Source organism: Nerophis ophidion, linkage group LG08, assembly GCF_033978795.1.
Source record: "Nerophis ophidion isolate RoL-2023_Sa linkage group LG08, RoL_Noph_v1.0, whole genome shotgun sequence".
In the NCBI taxonomy this organism is placed as follows: domain Eukaryota; kingdom Metazoa; phylum Chordata; class Actinopteri; order Syngnathiformes; family Syngnathidae; genus Nerophis; species Nerophis ophidion.
The window spans coordinates 70,262,948-70,282,494 of NC_084618.1; the positions used below are offsets into that span (position 1 = coordinate 70,262,948).

Genomic DNA, 19,547 nt, shown 5'->3' on the forward strand with positions numbered 1-19,547 from the left:
GAGAAATTTTATGAAATTGTGTGATGTATTATGCTGTAAATGTGTTCATGTTCAAAATAAACTAAAAGAAAAACAAAAGGTCATCAGATAAATCTGTGTTTAGTTCAACTATTTAAAGACGGATTGAGGCTTTAAAGTGTATTCGCATTGCAGCTTTACAGTGTGTGTTATTTGATTACTCGATGAATCAAAGAAATGAATTGATAGTTTACTAAATTAATCGGGAGCTTAAGCCCTAATATAAAACTACTTGCTCTATGAAGATGCTAGGAGGACAATGTTGTCATCGTATTGACCCCAATATAAGACAACCCCTTTTTTCAAGACCTTTTTAAGCCCAATCGTGAGGACAAAACAATAGACAAACCATTGAACACTTGGTTCCGGGGGTCTCTGCGACGCAGGAGCATCGGTCCTGGAGCGTCATGTAACTAGAGTTGCGTGGATTTCCTACTAAAAATGGACGTACGTTTTTAATCTAGAAGCTAGGTACGAAAGTAAAAATTCAGATGTATTAGAGCAGGGGTCACCAACGCGGTGCCCGCGGGCACCAGGTAGCCCGTAAGGACCAGATGAGTCGCCCGCTGGCCTGTTCTAAAAATAGCTCAAATAGCAGCACTTACCAATAAGCTGCCTCTATTTTTTAAATTGTATTTATTTACTAGCAAGCTGGTCTCGCTTTGCTCGACATTTTTAATTCTAAGAGAGACAAAACTCAAATAGAATTTGAAAATCCAAGAAAATATTTTAAAGACTTGGTCTTCACTTGTTTAAATAAATTCCTTTGTTTTTTTACTTTGCTTCTTATGACGTTCAGAAAGACAATTTTAGAAAAAAAAAATACAACCTTAAAAAGGATTTTAGGATTTTTAAACATATATACCTTTTTACCTTTTAAATTCATTCCTCTTCTTTCCTGACAATCAAAATAAATGTTCAAGTATTTTTATTTTTATTGTAAAGAATAATAAATACATCTTAATTTAATTCTTCATTTTAGCTTCTGTTTTTTTGACGAATAATATTTGTGAAATATTCAAAAAAATTATTCTGGCAAATCTAGAAAATATTTAGAATCAAATTTGAATCTTATTTCAAAGTCTTTTGAATTTCTTTTAACATTTTTGTTCTGGAAAATCTAGAAAAAATGATTTGTCTTTGTTAGAAATATAGCTTGGTCCAATTTGTTATGTATTCTAACAAAATGCAGATTGGATTTTAATCTTTTTTAAAACATGTCATCAAAATTCCAAAATTAATCTTAATCAGGAAAAATTACTAATGATGTTCCATAAATTCTTATTTTGAATTTTTTCAAAAAGATTCGAATTAGCTAGTTTTTCTCTTCTTTTTTTTGGTTGAATTTTGAATTTTAAAGAGTCGAAATTGAAGATAAACTATGTTTCAAAATGTAATTTTCATTTTTTTCCTGTTTTCTCCTCTGTTAAACCGTTCAATTAAGTGTTTTTTTAATCATTTATATATATATATATATATATATATATATATATATATATATATATGATATGTTTTTTTCATCATTTATATATATATATATATATATAATTTTTTTTTTTTTTTTTTTTTTAATTAAAGGTAAATTGAGCAAATTGGCTATTTCTGGCAATTTATTTAAGTGTGTATCAAACTGGTAGCCCTTCGCATTAATCAGTTCCCAAGAAGTAGCTCTTGGTTTCAAAAAGGTTGGTGACCCCTGCCGCCCCAATTATACTATATTGACTAGTCAGGACTAAGTAGGAGACGCTTCTTTCTCGTGTTTTCAGCGATCGTCAGAGGAGTGAGTTTGAAAGCCGACTGCAATTGCTGTATCTCCAAGAATTGAACACAGGCCGAAAAAATAGTCGGGTCAGGAAGGTTAAGAAGAAGATTGATGTGTTTGTCCAAAAAGACGAGTGAACTGGAAATAATGTAGTGCTGCACCATGTTTGAAAACATGATTTAGAATACTTTAGCACAGGTGGCTAACTGTGATTTCCTCTAATATAATTATAATTTCTGCAATTTGCGAGATAACGTCCTCACAAATACCAATATGAATATGAAGCATCAAATGCATTGGCCATGAGTGAATTTTGTGCCCTTGCCTGAATTGTTTTTACATTGTATTAATCAAATGTTGGCAAAGCCCAAAGGACCACCTCTTGTGCATCGGCAAAGTATCCCATAGCCTATAGAAATGTGCGTATGTAAAGTTAAAGTTACATTTAAAGTACCAATGATTGTCACACACACACACAAGGTGTGCTGAAATTTGTCCTCAGCATTTAACTCATCCCCTTGATCACCCCCTGGGAGGTGAGGGGAGCAGTGGGCAGCAGCGGTGCCGCGCCCGGGATACATTTATGGTTATTTAACCCCCAATTCCAACCCTTGATGCTGAGTGCCTAGCAGGGAGGTAATGGGTCCCATTTTTATAGTCTTTGGTATGACTCGGCCGGGGTTTGAACTCACAAACTACCGATCTCAGGGCGGACACTCTAAGCACGAGGCCACTGAGTAGGTGGTGTAAAGCATGAAGTCAATGTCAGTCTTAATACATCTCAATTTTTCTGTGAAAATGGGAGTACAACAGGTTTTTGTGCGTACGGAAGCTTGTTACATGAGGGCCCTGGTCATTGGTTTGTGTGCGTAACTGACAGGAAAAATAGCTAGCTTGGGAAGAAGTAATTTGTTGCCACCTGCTATCTTTGTCCGATTTTTTTTCCGGGGCAGAAATAAAATATTGTGGTCCTAAATGAGGGTCAATACAGTTTTTTAAGTTTACCTTTGCTACTTTGTGCTCTCTGAAAAGCGATTTATTTCAATTCACTTTACTGCCTCACTACAATAATCTCCCACTGCTTTCTGCAGGCGTGTTTGAATTAAACGACACAACGGGACTGATTTCCACTGCCAAGCCGCTGGATTTCGAGACCAACTCCAGCTACGTCCTCAAGGTGGAAGCCGACTCAATGAGGGTGGTGTCCTCCAACCTCCGGGCTCCCTCCAAGAGTAAGGACTGTTCTTCCTTTTGTGGCGTGCAAGATGTGTCATGGCGGAATTGAAAATGAAGTCCCAGGCGTAGTATTTCACTGTCAGAATGAGGTTATCCCTGCAGACAGCACAGATCGAGACCCTCCACATCAGGGAACGCTCAGTAGATCCGCTCAGTCTCTTCTGCTATTGTGTGAAGTTCTGCAGAATTTCTGTTTGGTATTAGGAGGAAGCTACCAAATACTAGATGCTCTTCATTTAAAGGGGAACATTATCACCAGACCTATGTAAGCGTCAATATATACCTTGATGTTGCAGAAAAAAGACCATATGTTTTTTTAACCGATTTCCGAACTCTAAAAGGGTGAATTTGGCGATTGAAACGCCTTTCAATTGTTCGCTGTCGGAGCAATGACCTTTCACCCATGACGTCACAACAGGAAGCAATCCGCCATTTTCTCAAACACATTACTCACACCAAGCCAAATCAGCTCTGTTATTTTCCGTTTTTTCGACTGTTTTCCGGTACCTTGGAGACATCATGCCTCGTCGGTGTGTTGTTGGAGGGTGTAACAACACGATCAGAGACGGATTCAAGTTGAGTGTGGTAATCAGACATATCAATGGTCACGGCATGCTAATCGATGCTAACGTGCTATTTAGGCTAGCTGTATGTACATATTGCATCATTATGCCTCATTTGTAGCTATATTTGCATCCAGCCTTTCCCTCCACCCACATTTAATGCCAAACAAACACATACCAATCGACGGATTCAAGTTGCACCAGTGGTCAAAAGATGCGAAAGTCCCTCGCACGCTTTACCGACGATAGCGATGCTACGACATAGATGGCACAGAGATGTGTGGATATCCATCGACACTCAAAGCAGATGCATTTCCCACAATAAAGTCAACAAAATCACAAAGGTGAGTTTTGTTGATGTTATTGACTTATGTGCTAATCATGACTGCCAGCTAATTTATGCTAACATGCTATTTAGGCTAGATGTATGTACATATTGATTCATTATGCCTCATTTGTAGCTATATATATATATAAAGCAAGATGGCGGCGCCCGGACGGGCTGCGACACTGCGGTGCTCTTGCTAAAGATGGAACATTTGGCGGAAATGCCGGACAGTTCTGCAGACTTCATGGCTGGCTCGCATCGTGGTCACTCCGTGATCACGTACGACCGCCAGACACTTCTGGATATGGACATATCGGGCCGTTTTGGACTGTTGGACGTGTGCGTGCTAAACATGCTAACTAGCATGGGAATACGTCGGCGGCTACATCCAGCGGCCTGTGAAGCAGGGGAGTCTAGTAGCAGCGGGGGCCGTCCACGGAGCAGACGCCAGCGGTGTGATCGGAAACGCGGATGCCGAGCGGGGCTAAAAACAAAGCAGAAGGCTAATCCCCACAGAACACCACTTCCCTCCATCCCGAAGACGGATTTAGATGAAAGATGCGAGACTACTGGTCTGGGTAAGGAGTCTGTTAAATTAGAACAAGTTTTTTCTGCTTTGAGTGTTTCAGAGTTGGACATGTGTTTTACTGAGGTGGCTAACTATGATGCGTGCAGTTTATCAAAGCAACAAACAAACAATCGGAAAATCCCCGTTACTGAGGTGGCTAACCATGATGCGTGCAGTTTATCAAAGCAACAAACAAACAATCGGAACATTCCCGTCGCATCAATTCCTAGATATGGTCGTAATTATACTGAATGCACTGGGCATAATAAACACAACATTATTAATATTGCTACTATGGATAATTTGATCAAAAATTCCCTAAAACAGCCCACTACCTATAATTTAGGTTTTTTAAACATAAGATCATTGTCTCCCAAAACGTTGTTAGTTAATGATATCATCAGAGACAACAATCTTAACGTCATCGGTCTCAGCGAAACCTGGCTTAAACCAAACGACTTTTTTGCGCTAAACGAGGCATGTCCTCCTAACTTTACACATGCGCATATTGCCCGTCCGCTTAAAAGGGGTGGGGGGGTCGCACTAATATACAACGAAAACTTTAACCTTAGTCCTAACATAAATAATAAATATAAATCGTTTGAGGTGCTTACTATGAGGTCTGTCACACCGCTGCCTCTACACCTGGCTGTTATCTACCGCCCCCCAGGGCCCTATTCGGACTTTATCAATGAATTCTCAGAGTTCGTTGCTGATCTAGTGACACACGCCGATAATATAATCATAATGGGGGACTTTAATATCCATATAAATACCCCATCGGACCCACCGTGCGTAGCGCTCCAGACTATAATTGATAGCTGTGGTCTCACACAAATAATAAATGAACCCACGCATCGCAACGGTAATACGATAGACCTAGTGCTTGTCAGGGGTATCACCGCTTCCAAAGTTACGATACTCCCGTATACTAAAGTATTGTCCGATCATTACCTTATAAAATTTGAGGTCCAGACGCATGTTCGTCAAACTAATAATAATAATAACTGCTATAGCAGCCGCAACATTAATACGGCCACAACGACGACTCTTGCTGGCCTACTGCCCTCGGTAATGGCACCATTCCCAAAATATGTGGGCTCTATTGATAACCTCACTAACAACTTTAACGACGCCCTGCGCGAAACCATTGATAACATAGCACCGCTAAAGTTAAAAAAGGCTCCAAAAAAGCGCACCCCGTGGTTTACAGAAGAAACTAGAGCTCAGAAATTATTATGCAGAAAGCTGGAACGCAAATGGCGCACGACTAAACTTGAGGTGCACCATCAAGCATGGAGTGATGGTTTAATAACTTATAAACGCATGCTTACCTTAGCTAAAGCTAAATATTACTCAAATCTCATCCACCGTAATAAAAACGATCCTAAATTTTTGTTTAGTACGGTAGCATCGCTAACCCAACAAGGGACTCCTTCCAGTAGCTCCACCCACTCAGCTGATGACTTTATGCAATTCTTTAGTAAGAAAATTGAAGTCATTAGAAAGGAGATTAAAGACAATGCGTCCCAGCTACAACGGGGTTCTATTAACACTGACACGATTGTATATACGGCGGATACTGCCCTCCAAAATAGTTTCTCTCGTTTTGAGGAAATAACATTAGAGGAATTGTTACAACGTGTAAATGGAATAAAACAAACAACATGTTTACTCGACCCTCTTCCTGGGAAACTGATCAAGGAGCTTTTTGTATTATTAGGTCCATCAGTGCTAAATATTATAAACTTATCACTTTCCTCGGGCACTGTTCCCTTAGCATTCCAAAAAGCGGTTATTCATCCTCTTCTTAAAAGACCTAACCTCGATCCTGACCTCATGGTAAACTACCGACCGGTGTCTCACCTTCCCTTTATTTCAAAAATCCTCGAAAAAATTGTTGCGGAGCAGTTAAATGAACACTTAGCGTCTAACAATCTATGTGAAACCTTTCAATCCGGTTTCAGGGCAAATCACTCGTCAGAGACAGCCCTCGCAAAAATGACTAATGATCTATTGCTAACGATGGATTCTGATGCGTCATCTATGTTGCTGCTCCTCGATCTTAGCGCTGCTTTCGATACTGTCGATCATAATATTTTATTAGAACGTATCAAAACACGAATTGGTATGTCAGACTTAGCCCTGTCTTGGTTTAACTCTTATCTTACTGATAGGATGCAGTGTGTCTCCCATAACAATGAGACCTTGGACTACGTTAAGGTAACGTGTGGAGTTCCCCAGGGTTCGGTCCTTGGCCCTGCACTCTTCAGCATCTACATGCTGCCGCTAGGTGACATCATACGCAAATACGGTGTTAGCTTTCACTGTTATGCTGATGACACCCAACTCTACATGCCCCTAAAGCTGACCAACATGCCGGATTGTAGTCAGCTGGAGGCGTGTCTTAATGAAATTAAACAATGGATGTCCGCTAACTTTTTGCAACTCAACGCCAAAAAAACGGAAATGCTGATTATCGGTCCTGCTAGACACCGAACTCTATTTAATAATACAACTCTAACATTTGACAACCAAACAATTAAACAAGGCGACACGGTAAAGAATCTGGGTATTATCTTGGACCCAACTCTCTCCTTTGAGGCACACATTAAAAGCGTTACTAAAACGGCCTTCTTTCATCTCCGCAATATCGCTAAAATTCGCTCCATTCTGTCCACTAAAGACGCTGAGATCATTATCCATGCGTTTGTTACGTCTCGCCTCGACTACTGTAACATATTTTTTTCGTGTCTCCCCATGTCTAGCATTAAAAGATTACAGTTGGTACAAAATGCGGTTGCTAGACTTTTGACAAGAACAAGAAAGTTTGATCACATTACGCCTGTACTGGCTCACCTGCACTGGCTTCCTGTGCACTTAAGATGTGACTTTAAGGTTTTACTACTTACGTATAAAATACTACACGGTCTAGCTCCATCCTATCTTTCCGATTGTATTGTACCATATGTCCCGGCAAGAAATCTGCGTTCAAAGGACTCCGGCTTATTAGTGATCCCCAAAGCCCAAAAAAAGTTTGCGGGCTGTAGAGCTTTTTCATTTCGGGCTCCAGTACTCTGGAATGCCCTCCCGGTAACAGTTCGAGATGCCACCTCAGTAGAAGCATTTAAGTCTCACATTAAAACTCATTTGTATACTCTAGCCTTTAAATAGACTCCCTTTTTAGACCAGTTGATCTGCCGTTTCTCTTCTTTTTCTTCTATGTCCCACTCTCCTTTGTGGAGGGAGTCCGGTCCGATCCGGTGGCCATGTACTGCTCGCCTTTGTATCGGCTGGGGACATCTCTGCGCTGCTGATCAGCCTCCGCTTGGGATGGTTTCCTACTGGCTCCGCTGTGAACGGGACTCTCGCTGCTGTGTTGGATCCGCTTTGGACTGGACTCTCGCGACTGTGTTGGATCCATTATGGACTGGACTCTCGCGACTGTGTTGGATCCATTATGGATTGATCTTTCACAGTATCATGTTTTCATATGTTCTCATAGTCATCAGTATCATCAGTATCACAGTATCATGTTCTCATAGTCATCATTGTCACCGACGTCCCACCGGGTCATTATTGTCACCGATGTCCCACTGGGTGTGAGTTTTCCTTGCCCTTATGTGGGCCTACCGAGGATGTCGTAGTGGTTTGTGCAGCCCTTTGAGACACTAGTGATTTAGGGCTATATAAGTAAACATTGATTGATTGATTGATATATTTGCATTCAGCCTTTCCCTCCACCCATATTTAATGCCAAACAAATACATACCAATCGTTGGTTAGAAGGCGATCGACAAATTTTTCCTTGCTTCCTCCCGTTCCGTTGTCCGTCGTGATATGGCTCAATAGCTTCAGTTTCTTCTTCAATTTCGTTTTCGCAATCTGCCTCCACACCCCAACCATCCGTTTCAATACATGCGTAATCTGTTGAATCGCTTGCGCCGCTGAAATCCGAGTCTGAATCCAAACTACTATGCTATACCTTTCTGTGCTATCCGCCATCTTTGTTTGTGGTGATGTCACGCTGTGACGTCACAGGAAAATGGACGGGTGTATATAACGATGGTTAAAATCGGGCACTTTAAAGCCGTTTTTCAGGATATTGCGCGATGGGTAAAATTTTGAAAAAAACTTCTAAAAATAAATTAAGCCACTGGGAACTGATTTTATTGGTTTTAACCCTTCTGAAATTGTGATAATGTTCCTGAAATATCGAGGTGAAATATCGTAATTTTACAGATTTTTACTCAATTATTAAGATTAACCACCTTTAATAAAGTGACGATGCAAACAGTTCCGCAGAAAAATACCTTTATTGTACAGATTTTTCCCAAATTATTACAACCGACCATGAAGTGACAATGCTGGCAGATCCACTGAAAAATACCATTATTTTACAGATTGTTTCTGAAATGTTGGGATCAGGGGTCTCACATTTACTTTACCGGGGGGCCACTGGATCCAGGAACTTGGTGCAAAGTGGGTTCATCTTCTATGAATGGCTATCCCGCCCTAACAACATACTTACAGATCCTACCAATTTTACCTCGAGACTGTCAGTGACACTCTCGTAGGATTGACCCGATGTTTGCCCGGGTATATATATCATGGTCGTACCGTGACAGCGCCTAGTCGCCCTCTGCGTTCACTCATTCACCGAACCATCAGCGTGCCGACTTTAACGCGTGATGTGTATGGCTTTAACAGACACACTATAGTGACTGACAGACATACTTGGCCAACAACCATACAGGTCACACTGACGGTGGCCGTACAAACAACTTTAACACTGTTACAAATATGCGCCACACTGTGAACCCACATCAAACAAGAATGATAAACACATTTCAGGAGAACATCCTCACTGTAACACAACATAAACACAACATAACAAATACCCAGCATCCCATGCAGCGATGACTCTTCTGGGTTACACCCCCGCTAACACCCAACCCTCCATCCCTCCGCCCCCCCACCCCTCTCCGTGGGTGGGCAGGGTTGCTAGTAATAGGGGTGTGTATTGTAACACATGGGATTCTGGGTATTTTTTCTGTGGTGTTTATGTTGTGTTACGGTGAAGATGTGCTTCCGAAATGTGTTTGTCATTCTTGTTTGGTGTGGCTCCACGGTGTGGCGCATATTTGTAACAGTGTTAAAGTTGTTTGTACGGCCACCGTCAGTGTGACCTGTATGGCTGTTGGCTGTTGATCAAGTATGTCTTGCAGTCACCAACGTATGTCATATTACAGAGAAAAATGTCAAATTGTTAGTATGAGCATAAACCTTTATATAAGAGGCTACATAAATATAAAAAAGATAAGATTTACCTTAAAATTACATATAAAACTAGTATGGACATAGACTTTTATATAACAAATTGCATATTTAATGAAAGTTAATTACTGTAATTTTACATGAATTTGAAAGTAATTTGAGAAAACAGAAAAAGATATGTATAATTAATTTGGTATTTTTCTGTAGAAAAAAATTGAAATGTACATAGTTTGTCATTACTGGCATATTACTTATAAAAGGTTTGTTTATTTACAGATAATGTCTTTAATTCTACAGTTTTATAACCTATTTTAAAAAAATTGAAAAAATACAGTAGAAATTTAGAGTAAATTAACCATAAAAATAGGATAGTTGTTTTTTCACAGTGTAGGATGCTGACTGCTGTACTGTTCATATATTCCCATTTAGAGGTGAAAAATTACTCATAATTTTTGTGAAGAAAAAAGGGGGGTGGAACCGAGCGTCTTTTCGTGTCGTTCTCGCCATTGCCATATCTAAATTGGCTGTCAAAGTGTACCAACATGTCGGATTATGTCCTCGTCCTTCTACTATCCAGGTAAAAGGCATGATCTGCAATACATTCCACGAGCAGAGAAGCAAAGAAAGCGGTTACAGTAATTCCATGCATAATTTGCATCCATCCTGTGTTTTGTCCAATCACAATCAAGCACATGTTCTGCATGCATGCATCAATTTGCACTGTTTTGCACTCTTATCAATCCTGCATCCCTGCGCACGCACCTCCAGCGTCCTCCCCGGGCGTCTTTAATTGATGCTCAGCTCCCTAGCTTCCTTCTTTAATTATAATGTTTACCACACGCTGAATGCGCTTCATTTAAACAATTTGGATCTTAAGCATTCCTCCGGGTATAACGCTCTGCATCATTGTGTTCATTAGCGACTCCTTTCAGTTCTCGTCGGGCCACGTTTTGTAATCAGGCAACAAGTCAATAATGTTCAAACAACAACGCGTCTTCTGACTTAAGTAAAGGACTGCATCCTAAATGTTGACGATGAACACATAAAAAAGAAAAAGCCCATTTCATTTGTGTAAAAAATCAAAGTGAACACAGGGACTATTGCATTTTAATTTTGACACTTTGTTTATTGTCCTGTAAATGTTTTAGTGTCTCTAGGCAGCACATATTTTATGGAGGTGTGTTGTAAGGCCATTGATTGGTGTCTTCTATAGGACCACAAACATGACTATTACTCCGTTGTGTCTCCTGTAACAGTCTGTGCTAATTAACATATGGCTATGCAAATGGTTAAGCTGAATTATTGGTAAATACTACTTTTACTGTTTCGGGATGTCTGCACAGCATAACCTAGTTACACAGCAGAATCCATCCATCATCTTCCGCTTATCCGAGGTCGGGTCGCGGGGGCAGCAGCCTAAGCAGGGAAGCCCAGACTTCCCTCTCCCCAGCCACTTCGTCTAGCTCTTCCCAGGGGATCCCAAGGCGTTCCCAGGCCAGCCGGGAGACATAGTCTTCCCAACGTGTCCTGGGTCTTCCCCGTGGCCTCCTACCGGTTGGACGTGCCCTAAACACCTACCTAGGGAGGCGTTCGGGTGGCATCCTGACCAGATGCCCGAACCACCTCATCTGGCTCCTCTCGATGTGGAGGAGCAGCAGCTTTACTTTGAGTTCCTCCCGGATGTCAGAGCTTCTCACCCTATCTCTAAGGGAGAGCCCCGCCACACTGCGGAGGAAACTCATTTCGGCCGCTTGTACCCGTGATCTTATCCTTTTGGTCATGATCCAAAGCTCATGACCATAGGTGAGGATGGGAACGTAGATCGACCGGTAAATTGAGAGCTTTGCCTTCCGGCTCAGCTCCTTCTTCACCACAACGGATTGATACAACGTCCACGTTACTGAAGACGCCGCACCGATCCGCCTGTCGATCTCACGATCTACTCTACCCTCACTCGTGAACAAGACTCCTAGGTACTTGAACTCCTCCACTTGAGGCAGGGTCTCCTCCCCCACCCGGATATGGCACTCCACCCTTTTCCGGGCAAGAACCATTGACTCGGACTTGGAAGTGCTGATTCTCATTCCGGTCGCTTCTCACTCGGCTGCCAACCGATCCAGTGAGAGCTGAAGATCCTGGCCAGATGAACCATCAGGACCACATCATCTGCAATGACAAAATAATCCCAGTTTGCACAGATTTCCCCAAAAGTAACTGAAATAGCTGTAAAATGCACGCCAGGCCAGTAGTAAAGAAACACTCCAGTTAACCGAAAACAACCTTTTATAAAAGTACATGACTTATTTGTACAACTTTAATCATGATAGAATATTATGAAATTAAATACTAAGTTTATGAGCATAATTGGTTCTGTGACGGAGCTCTTAAAAGTTAAAGTACCAATGATTGTCACACACACTCTAGGTGTGGCGAAATTATTCTCTGCATTTGACCAATCACCCTTGATCACCCCCTGGGAGGTGAGGGGAGCAGTGAGCAGCAGCAGTGGCTGCGCCTGGGAATCATTTTTGATGATTCAACCCCCAATTCTAACCCTTAATGCTGAGTGCCAAGCAGGGAGGTAATGGGTTTCATTTTTATAGTCTTTGGTATGACTCGGCCGGTGTTTGAACTCACAACCGTAGGGCACAAAACACTTGTATCTCAAATCAAGGTCTCCTGTTGAAATGAATTGAAATCGATGCTTGGTCCCCAAAATAGCACAATTTTAGAACGTAACATGCCTTTTTAATCAGAAAAACTTTTATATAACAAATCATGTACAAAACCCAAAACCAGTGAAGTTAAAGTTAAAGTACCAATAATTGTCAGAAACACTAGGTGTGGTGAAATTTGTCCCCTGCATTTGACCCATCCCCTTGATCACCCCCTGGGAGGGGAGGTGAGGTGAGCAGTGAGCAGCAGCGGTGGCTGCGCCTGGGAATTATTTTTGATGATTCAACCCCCAATTCTAACCCTTAATGCTGAGTGCCAGGCAGGGAGGTAATTGGTCCCATTTTTATATTCTTTGGTATGACTCGGCCGGTATTTGAACTCACAACCGTAGGGCACAAAACACTTGTATTTCAAATCAACATCTCCTGTTGAAATAAATTGAAATCAGTGTTTGGTTCCCAAAACAGCAGAAATTTAGAATGTAACATGCCTTTTTAAACAGAAAAACTTTTATATAACAAATCATGTACAAAACGAGTGAAGTTAAAGTTAAAGTACTAATGATTGTCAGACACACTAGGTGTGGTGAAATTTGTCCCCTGCATTTGATCCATCCCCTTGATCACGCCCTGGGAGGTGAGGGGAGCAGTGGGCAGCAGTGGTGCCGCGCCCGGGAATCATTTTTGGTGATTTAACCCCCAATTCCAACCCTTGATGCTGAGTGCCAAGCAGGGAGGTAATGGGTCCCATTTTTATAGTTTTTGGTATGACTCGGCCGGGTTTTGAACTCACAACCTAACGATCTCAGGGCAGACACTCTAACCCAGGGGTCGGGAACCTTTTTGGCTGAGAGAGCCACGAAGCCAAATATTTTAAAATGGATTTCCGTAAGAGCCGTAACATATTTTTTTTAACACTGAACACAACTAAACGTGTGCATTTTGAAGTAAGACCAACATTTCTAGAGTGTAATAGGTCTCTTATTCTTTGTAACAACATTGTTATTCTGAAGCTAACTGTGGATAGGGGCGTGGCCTGCGGGCCTGCATCGAAGCGGGGTGTTGCCAGGACCGGCCTCGAAATCAGCGACAGGTGTGTAGACGGCCCACCTGGGCCTTGTTATCTAATCACCTGTCGCTCTGTTATAAGCAGCAGCCAGGAGGAGAGACAGGGTTGGGGCTGGAGCCAGAGCACAAGCGAGAACAAAAGAGAAAAATACAATTGCTAGAAAGCAACTGAGAGACTTATTGAAAAATAAAACAATATTGGAACCCTGAAACAGGCTCTCATGTCGGTGCTTGGTGGTCTGAAGAACCCCCAGGAGGGCAAGACCCACACGAACCAATAATAAATAACTTCTTACCATCAACGCAACTTCTTGAACAGGTGCGGTAGAAACGGATGGATGGATTAAAAATGCACAAGTATGTTTTGTATTTTGAACATTATTTTTTAACACTGTGATTACAAGTGAAATTATTCATTACTTATTGTGTTCAGCAGAGTCCGCTCAGATTTACCTGAGAGCCAGATGCAGTCATCAAAAGAGCCACATCTGGCTCGTGAGCCACAGGTTCCCTAGCCCTGCTCTAACCACTAGGCCACTGAGTAGGTAGTTGGCACGTTGTGTAATTTGTAAATAAAAAACGAACACAATGATTTGCTTAATAAACTTTGCTTGTTAAACTTAATTCAATTGAATAAATTGCAAAGACAAGATATGTAATGTTGGAACTGAGAAACTTTTTTTTTTTGCAAAATAATCGTTACCTGAGAATTTAATGGCAGCAACACATTGCAAAAATGTTGGCACGGGCGCATATGTTGCTTCAAAACCTGTATGTACCTTTCAGTATTAATGGTGCCTTCACAGACGTGTAAGTTACCCATGCCTTGGGCACTAATACACCCCCATACCATCACAGATGCTGGCTTTTGAACTTTGCGCCTATAACAGTCTGGATGGTTGTTTTCCTCCTTGTTCCGGAAGACACGATTTCCAAAAACCATTTCCAAAAAAGTTTCTTAAAACAATTTGAAATGTGGACTCATCAAACCACTGAATACTTTTCCACTTTGCATCATCCATCTTAGACGAGCTTGGGCACAGCGAAGTCAGTGGCATTTCAGGGTGTTTGCATAGTAGAGTTTTAACTTGCACTTACAGATGTAGTGACAAACTGTAGTTACTGAGAGTTGTTTTCTCAAAGGAGCTTTCCTCAACTATCTCAGTCTTTTTTGCCACATGTGCCAGCTTTTTTAAACCTTGTTGCAGACATGAACATTCAAATTAGTTAATATTTTCAAAAAATAACAAAGTTTTCCAGTTCGAACCTTAAGTACCTTGTCTTTGCAGTCTATTCAGTTGAATGTAGGTTGAAAAGGATTTGCAAATAATTGTATTCTGTTTTTATTTACGAGTTACACAATGTGCCAACATCACTGGTTTTGGGGGTTGCACAAAAACACTACAATAGTACTGCTAACAACTACAATAGTTTAGTGAGGTAATATAATAATAATTTACAGCATTTACTTTGGAGAGTGAACTTCTCCATTATCTTTTTCCAGTTGCCTTTTCCGTCTAACAGACCATCACCACCTTTTTCATATTTTCGTGGATAAATGTCTGCTATTTAGGTATTATTTTACCATTCTTGGCTAGCGTTAGACTCATTCTGCTTCAGTATGGCGCAGACAACAAGTGATACGTTTATACTACTTCGCCAAGTTGGCGATATGCTCGGCCGTCTTTTGATGATTTCTTTCTTTAATTCAATGACTGTCATCTACTTCTTTTCAGCGCTGTCATTTACACTCAATGTATTCCTTCTATGGTTGGAAAAACAAAGTCATGTCTATTTCTAGCTAGATGCTTTTGTTAGCGAGTAAGACCAGATGTTTTGGGCAGATGTTACGGGGTTCACTGTGGCATTTTCTACTCATCTTTTTGCCTGCAATTTAAAGCATAACATTTAACTCAGAGGCAGCTTTATCTCAAAACATTCTTAAGTTGAGATACCACTGTACTATAAATGTGCCAATAACACTACTATTCAATTAACAGCAGTGGCCTATAGTCGGCCGGTATACTATACCAAATAACCGCCGGGGTCTCCAAATTAGCCCAGGGTCAAAAACAGTTGCGGCTGTGGGCAACCCCCTGGTTTTGATCAACTCCATATGATGGCAGTAGCTGCATTTGAAGTATGAGTTTGAGCAGCTTTATCAATATGTGAGATCATATTTATATTTTTCACATGTAGAAAATGCTGCTTGCACTGCTGTCTTTTTGCACCGGAAGAATAGTGATAGGACAACACTATTCGATTCCATAGTGTCAGGTTCGTCCCTGACAGTTTGGTTATGTTTTAGTTTTTTCCTCTGCATTTGTCTTTGTTTCCTCTGTGTGTGTAGTATTTCCTGTCAGCGCTCTTATTTTGTCTGTGTCCTGTGTTTCTCCCTGAGCGCTGTTTCCCCTCAGCTGTGGCTGATTGGCACCTGGCCACACCTGGTGTCAATCAGCCCGCTCCTATTTTAGACCTGCTTTGTCCTCCACTCTGGGCTGGATTATTGTCGCTAATACCTTTCGTTGCTACGTGTCGTGTCAATGAAGCGTTGCAGTAAGATATATTCGGTAGCTGTTTGGAGCTTACTGTCTTTTGTTCCCTGCTTCCAGTTTTGTTTGTTCTTAGCCAAGTTTGTTATCCGCCTCGTGCGCGCTTTTTGTTAGTACCCTTTTTGTTTGTTCTTGTTCTCCTCCTAGCTTCTACGCTAGGCTTGTTATCTTGTAGCTCCCATGCTAGCTCTTTTAGTTTGTTACCCGCCTCGTGCGCGCTTTTTGTTAGTACCTTTTTGTTTGTTCTTGTTCTCCTCCTAGCTTCTACGCTAGGCTTGTTATCTTGTAGCTCCCATGCTAGCTCTTTTAGTTTGTTATCCGCCTCGTGCTCGCTTTTTGTGTGTAACCTTTTGTTCGGTTATTGTCTTAGTGTTTTATTAAACCATGTTTCCTTACTCAATGCCTGCCTCCTTCTCTGCATCTTGGGGTTCGTCACAAACTAACTCTGACACATAGCCTCTTTTATTTTATTCACATGTATAATGCTACTTCCACTGCTGTTTTTTGCTGTTTTTGCACCGAAAGGAAAGTGAGGGGACAATTTGAGTGTACACTATTCAATATCTTTATTTTTTACCATCTTTATATCTTCATATATTTTCTTTGATATGTGAATACCTAAGTGTTTATTGTTTTTTGTGAGCGAATTGTGGTGCTGAATTTCCCCCAGGAATCAAAGTACTTTCTATTTATTTCCATTCTATTCTAAGATGTTGCTCCTCAGCTGTTCCTTGGTGTGAACCTCATGTGTGTTATAGTACACAATTCTTGAACTCCTCTGAGATATTATTGCTGGCTGAGCAATTTGCTCCTTACTGCAATTACAACATTGGTTGTGCTGCCTTTTAATTGGGAAATGAAAACAACTGTCTGGTCTTCAGCTTTGAGACCATCAAATAATGTTTCCAAATCCTCACATTTTCATCATTGTTGTCCCCATGCTGCAAATTATCTATGCAATAGTTCTGTAAATGCCAAACTCCCTAATTTAAGTCCTACTTGTCGCTGCCATGTGCAGGTAGGGAATGGACGGGAGGGGGTGTAGTGGAATTTGCCGTTTGGACCAGATGTAAACATCTCTAAGCTGTCACTCGCAGGTATAAAAGGTAATAGCTGCTGAGCTGCTATTTTGCCACCTGCCGACAGCCTAAATGTGATCTTCCTAGCTAGCGGGCATTAAAAGCATTTAAATTTGCAATCTTTTTTTCTTTCCTTCTTCCCTCCTGCCATGGGGTGTCAAGTCAAGCCTGCAGGTCTTAATGGCTGCTCTTATCTTTGCTGGTGACAAGTAGGCTGTATTTGACTGCAACGTCAAATCTAGTCCTTTGAGACGTCTTAATCTGTGGCAACACAATTGCTAGGTACAGTATTGCCCTTTAATAGAGCTTTTTCGACTTACCCGTAATGCTGTTATTATAACAGAAGCCTTTATTTACGTTAGGCAGAGAGGATGAAGCCTTAACTGGAAGCAAGCATTAATGTAGAGAGACTGTTGTTTCTGAACTGTGAAAGCTAATTGTAGACTATAACAAGTTAATTTTGCAACGTAAATAAGTCTATGGAGTGCATGAAAAAGTAAAAGAGAACACATGCTGTAGATCTCTTTGACCGTATAATTAATATTCCCTATACGTTAGGCTGACCTTACGTCCTCTTTTCACCGGACTTGTCCTCTTTGGAGGCGGTGTGCGGGCGTTTTTTTTAAACGCGTCAAATGTCCGGCATTTTGAATTAGGGTTGCGTGTATTTTCAATGTAGGTCCAGGGTTAAGTTACAGTGTGTGTATATATATGTATATATATATATGTGTATATATATATATATATATATATATATATATATATATATATATATAATATTATACGAAATACTTGAGTTGGTGAATTCTAGCTGTAAATATTGTAGCGGCTGGCTACGGGGTGTTAGCCAATGGCTTTGGCTGGGGGGGCAGGACTTCTGGGGAAGTTAGGGAAGTGACGCTATACGCCAGTGGTTCTCAACCTTTTTTCAGAGATGTACCCCCTGTGAACATTTTTTTTTATTCAAGTACCCCCTAATCAGAACAAAGCATTTTGGGTTGGAAAAAAGAGATAAATAAGTAAAATAGTTTCTGATTTATTAAATTGTATAACAGTGCAAAATTGTGCTCAATTGTAGTGGTCTTTCTTGAACTAGTTGGAAAAAAAGATATATGAATAACTAAAAACTTTTTGAAAAGTAAACAAGTGATTCAATTATAAATAAAGATTTCTACACATAGAAGTAATCATCAACTTAAAGTGCCCTCTTTGGGGATTGTAAAAGAGATCCATCTGGATTCATGAACTTCATTCTAAACATTTCTTCACAAAAAAAGAAATCTTTAACGTCAATATTTGACATGGATGCTTTTAAAATAGGCTGAAAATCCCATCTTTTTAAAAAAAGCCTTTTTATAGACATACATGCTGGTTATAGCTATTGGGCTGTTTCTAATTTTATATTGTATTTATTTTTTATCTTTTTATTATTATTATTATTACTATTTTTTTACACTGTGGCACTTTGAGGTTGTTTGCTCAACGTAAAGTGCTTTTTTACAAATAAAATCTATTATTATTATTATTATTATTATTATTATTATTATTATTATATTTATGGAACATGTCCACAAAAAATCTAGCTGTCAACACTGAATATTGCATGGTTGCATTTCTGGTCACAGTTTATGAACTTACATTCATATTTTGTTGAAGTATTATTCAATAAATATATTTATAAAGGATTTTTGAATTGTTGCTATTTTTAGAATATTTTAAAAAAAATCTCACGTACCCCTTGGCATACCTTCAAGTACCCCCATTTGAGAACCACTGCTATACGCTATTGACAGGAAAATGAAATAGACTTCTTGGTAAACACTAAGGTGAGTGTAAAGTCAACATTTTTAACTCCAGTAAATGAGTTAATTTAGTATTTGTGAGTCCATGGAAACTTCACTTTTATCTCCCGCTGGATCCACATCGTTCGAGGATGGAGACAGGCTAGCTGTTAGCTTCAAGCTAACCAGCACCCGAGCAGACTCCTGCACCTCAAAAACATACTTTGCAGGTCAAAAAACGGGGCAGTTGTTTGCCTTTTGAAGTGTTAATGTGCGAGTGTTCTAAAGGAGTCTTTTGAAGAAGTGGCTGACAAGTTAGCATCGCTGACAGTGATGTCATCACCGTCATTGTTTACTGAAGCAGAGATGGTGACTGTGCGTTATGATAAATGTGATAGATTTTCATCCATCCATTTTCTACCGCTTATTCCCTTTTGGAGTGGCGGGGGGCACTGGCGCCTATCTCAGCTACAATCGGGCAGAAGGCGGGGTACACCCTGGACAAGTCGCCACCTCATCGCAGGGCCAACACAGATAGACAGACAACATTCACACTCACATTCACACACTAGGGCCCATTTAGTGTTGCCAATCAACCTATCCCCAGGTGCATGTCTTTGGAGGTGGGAGGAATCCGAAC

At 40.7% G+C, this 19,547-nt stretch overlaps 1 protein-coding gene across 4 annotated transcripts in view; it reads left to right on the forward strand.

Annotated features, from left to right (window-relative positions):
• pcdh15b (protocadherin-related 15b) overlaps positions 1–19,547 on the forward strand; it is a 375,223-nt gene that overhangs the window by 285,810 nt on the left and 69,866 nt on the right. For all 4 annotated transcript variants that reach the window (XR_009807925.1, XM_061909585.1, XM_061909586.1 and 1 more), the window contains one exon: positions 2,872–3,012. Coding sequence is in view for 3 of the 4 variants with exons in the window: in XM_061909585.1 (XP_061765569.1) it covers positions 2,872–3,012 (141 nt within the window). In the remaining variant the exon portion in view is untranslated. The remainder of the gene's footprint in view (positions 1–2,871; positions 3,013–19,547) is intronic.